The 4,029-nt window shown below is 59.9% G+C and overlaps 1 protein-coding gene across 1 annotated transcript in view; it reads left to right on the top strand.

Moving 5' to 3' along the window:
* The window catches only part of LOC110389081, a 4,978-nt gene extending 3,614 nt beyond the window's left edge, over positions 1 to 1,364 (top strand). Inside the window, exon 2 of the mRNA XM_021379005.1 lies at positions 618 to 1,364. Coding sequence (XP_021234680.1) covers positions 618 to 1,250 — 633 coding nt within the window. The 3' untranslated portion in view covers positions 1,251 to 1,364. The remainder of the gene's footprint in view (positions 1 to 617) is intronic.

The following is a 4,029-nucleotide window of genomic DNA, read 5'->3' as shown; positions in this document are numbered from 1 at the left end:
CCGCATTTCATCCCTCTTTTAGGCAGCTCCCGTTTCCAGCGCAGAAAGGGCTCTCTGTTCAGGTCTCTCCTCCCCCCCCCCGCGTCTTCCAGCGATTGTTATGTTAAAATCCCCAGGACATGTTTCTGCAAAGAATTAAAGGAGGGTGAGGAAGAGATTGTTTTCGTCGGTGTCTCACTAAGTCTCTGACCTTGAGCGTGAATGGAAAACAAGAAAAAAGGGACTTTATGCTAATATCACTCACTAAGCACAAGGGGGAAAAATAATAACGGCAAATGAAGATTATGAATGCAAATCAACTTAATAAAGAGACGGGGTCTGCGCAGGAGCCTTGTTTTGCTCTTGTACAGAAGGCTCGCATTGTCTGGTTGCGCTGCACCCCAGGTCTAATCACTACAAATTATATCAAGATAGGAAAAGAAAAGAACAGGAAGGCTTTAATTTCCCAATTATGACATTGTTCGTTTTCCTGTGCCCGCGGTTCTGCTTCCCCCCTGCCAACCCCCGGCTCACGGCCCCCACGCTGCCCCCAGCCCCACACCCACCGCACATTCACGCTTGCCTCTCTTTTCCATCACTTTTTCCCCTCTTTCCCATTCTTTTCCCCCCCTTCCCAGCCTCCTGCTTTCCGGCTGACACCACCACACCACAGCACGGAGACAGCAGCATTGGTCGCCTGGTGCAGCAAAGCCCAGGGCCCCATGGGGACCTCACCCCGACATCTCCATCACAGCCACAAAGCAGCACAGCCCACGGCCGGACCAGGATCCAGGGGATGCTTCTACCCACGCTGCAGCAGGGATGGCTGGGGCTGCTCCTGGCACAGCACCACCTCCAGCACTCAGATCCAAACGCCTTCGCGTGGAGCTGTGCTCTGCAGGAGGCTCGGTCCATGCACGTGGAGCTGGGCCCTGTGCCTGGGGGTGGCACGAGGCCCAGTGACCCCTCACACTGAGCCACCCCGGGGCTGCGGCACCGAGGGCGCTGCCCCATGGGGAGGTAGGAGCGGGTGGTTCCCCCAGAACCGAGGGCAGTTCTGTTTAAACAGAGAAGAAATCAGGTCCCAGTTCAACGTCAGGCAGCGCTCTGCTCCGAGCGCATCCCATGGTGCCGGTGCCGGGCAGGGCAGGACCCCCAGCACCCAGTGCTACCAGCAGCTGCACATCCCCAGCCCAACCAACCCAAGACCAGCCCTCACATGGGGTGTGGGCTCCGGGCTCCGCTCAGGGTTTTGTGGCCAATTTGGATGAGAGCAAACGCTGCGCCCAAGCAGCAACCATCACTGCCGGGCCGCGCTCCTGGCGGTGCCATGGCAGCACGGAGCGCAGCGGTGTTATCTCCCTCCCACAAACAGCCCCGGCCCCGGCCCCCCCCCCCCTCCCAAACAACATCCACCCGAGAGCTGAGGCTCTGAGCGCAGCTCTTTAATCTCCAGCAAGCCTTTGACAACCTGTCTCGTCCCGGCTTTTAGCTGTGCGAGAGCTGCTCGCTAATGGAGCATTAACCTTGGAGAGCTTCTGCAATTACTCCAACACTAATTCTGACAGTTTTTGGTGTATCTGTTTGTTCTTTTGACAGGCAAAAGGAATTTCTTTTTAAAGGCTGTTTGATACATTTGAGACCTTCTGTCCACATCTCCCTTTTTTCTGCTGGATGTGAAGGTGGGGGAGAGGAGCGGAGGTGGGGGGGGGGGGCTGTTTTCCTCCGCACACATCAGCGGAGGTGCGAGCGGAGATCTCTCCTCCCCCCCAGCCCCCTCTGCCCCGCGTTAAGTCACAGAAGCGTTTGGTCTCTCCTGACCTCATTAGGGTAATTAGTAAACCTTTTGAAGCTGGGAGAATGGCTGCGAGCTGTGGGAAAGTGAGGAGAGCAAAGAGCTGTGAAAGGAGCGGGTGGGGGCAGGAAGGGGGAGAGGAGCGCCCACAGAGCACAGGGGGTGACCTGGGGCAGGGGGGGGGGACCCAAAAGGCTGGGGTGGGGGGGTCCCAGTGCCAGGGGGGGTCCCAGCCCCAGCCCCACACTGCGGCACCCGCCCACAGAGAGCAGCGGCCGTGGGCCCAGAGTTTGCACTCTGGCTGCGCTGTGACGTGGGAGGGGTGGGAGCGGACACGGCGCACACCCCCAGCGCTGCGCAGAGCCCCGGCTGCGGAAAAGGCGAAGTTATAACGTGGGTAAAACGTCAGGTTTCAGCGCCCAGGGGGGTTTGGTCACAACCAGACGCAGGAGCGGTGCCGCTTGTTGGCAGAGAGAGGGGCGGCACGCGCTCAGCTCGGGCCGAGCAACGAACCAGTGAGGGCTATTTCAAGCACACGAGGTTTTTCCCCTTTAAAAGAGCGAGAGTAATTAACCAGCAGAGCGCATGAGCCGTGCAGCGGGGACGCTCCATCCGCCGGTGCCCTCGGACGAAGGTTGGCACCGCTTCCAGCAGAGCTCCAGCACGCAGCACTGGGGCCACCGTGCCTGCAGATGGACGGGTACCCCCGACTGCAAAGAGAGCAAGGGACCCCACAGCTGGGGGTCACAGCGAGGGGACGTCGCCACGGGAGCGCGTTCCGGCCACGCTCGGTGCCGCTCTGTGCTCAGTTGGCAGCCACAACCCAAACCACGCACGCGGGAGCCAAAGGGTTCCTGGGAACCGGGCGCCGTGCCCCAGCAATCAGCCCTGACGTGTTCCGGATGCTAATTAACACCGCCGGGAATTCCTACCAGGCAGGGGTGTCCCAGCCCCCCCCCCCCCCCCCGGGATCCCACAGCCACAGGCCTGGACCTGCTGGTTCGCACAGGTGGGCACCGCAGCCCCGGCCCCCCCTGAGCCCCCCGCTTTGATCTGATGATGCGAAGCAGAGGACACCAAAAACGCGACACCTCGAGCCACTCGTGACGCCGGGGTCACCTTCCGCCTTCCCACGGACAGAGCCCCTTCAGTGCCCGCTCAGCCTTCGATGGCAAAAAAAAAAACCCAAACCACAACAACTGCTGCGTGGGTTCCTCCTCCTCCAATTAGCGCCCGCTCGTCTAAATAAATAAATAAGGAACCAGAGGACGTGGTTCGCCGCCGCTGTTATGATCACTCCTTTCCTTTATACTTTTATTCCCTGGCGTGACTTGAAAAGCTGATGCTCCTCTGTGCAACCTGCCCCCCCACCACCACTCTGCAAAGCCCCCCTGAAAAATCAGCATCGCAAAAACCGCGTCTGCGGATGGAGCACCGCTTCCATTCACCGCTCCGTCCCACGGAGGGAAAAAGAAAGATCAGGAGGAGGATGGAGACGTGGAGCCAACGGAGCAAAGCTCGCTCGGGTCCTGCGAGTCGTCCCGGGGGGGGGGGGGGGGGGGCCCTGCGGAGCAGAGCAGAAATGCCACGGGAGGAGGAGTGCGGCTGGATCCCCAATGCTTCGTGGTTCCCAGAAGTACGGAGCAGTGGGATGAGCCCACCCACTCAGCCATGGGCTGCGCACCCCACACCTGGATCACTCCTCACCCACAGGGAGAGCTGGGGCCTCTCCATCCCCCCCCCGGGTGCACAGCTCCACGAGCGCGGCTGCAAGGAACCGCGCTGCAGCAGCAGCAAACGGGAGAGCGAAATCAAAAGAGCTTCCCGGCACCTGGCGCGGCCCCGCTCCCATTTCAAGGAGGGAAATTTGCATCCGAAGCGTCAAGAGCACTTTAACTCGAGCTGGAAATAAATTCAGAGCAGATTCACGCTGCCAGCTCGTGTATGAGAGAGGAATCCCAGCAGCGCCAGCCGATTGCTGGGGACAGAGCAAGGGGCAGGGAAATGGTGCTGAGTGTGAACGCACCTGTGATAAATCCAGCACACGCAGGTCACAGCCATTAGTGTTAATTGGGGCTACACCCCCACAGCTGTGGAAATGAAGGGGGCACCGGGCTTGCACCCATCACAGCTTGCTGCACACAGACCAGGGCTCAAAGCCACGCAGCTCCTGCCCAGCTCCATCAGCTCATTAAGCACCACGCTTCGTTTTGCACAGTGTGCTTCCAGGGAGAGACATGCGTGCACCAAAGGGT

The sequence above is a fragment of the Numida meleagris genome, chromosome 27, assembly GCF_002078875.1.
Source record: "Numida meleagris isolate 19003 breed g44 Domestic line chromosome 27, NumMel1.0, whole genome shotgun sequence".
Lineage (NCBI taxonomy): Eukaryota > Metazoa > Chordata > Aves > Galliformes > Numididae > Numida > Numida meleagris.
This window is presented reverse-complemented; position numbering and strand designations above follow the sequence as displayed.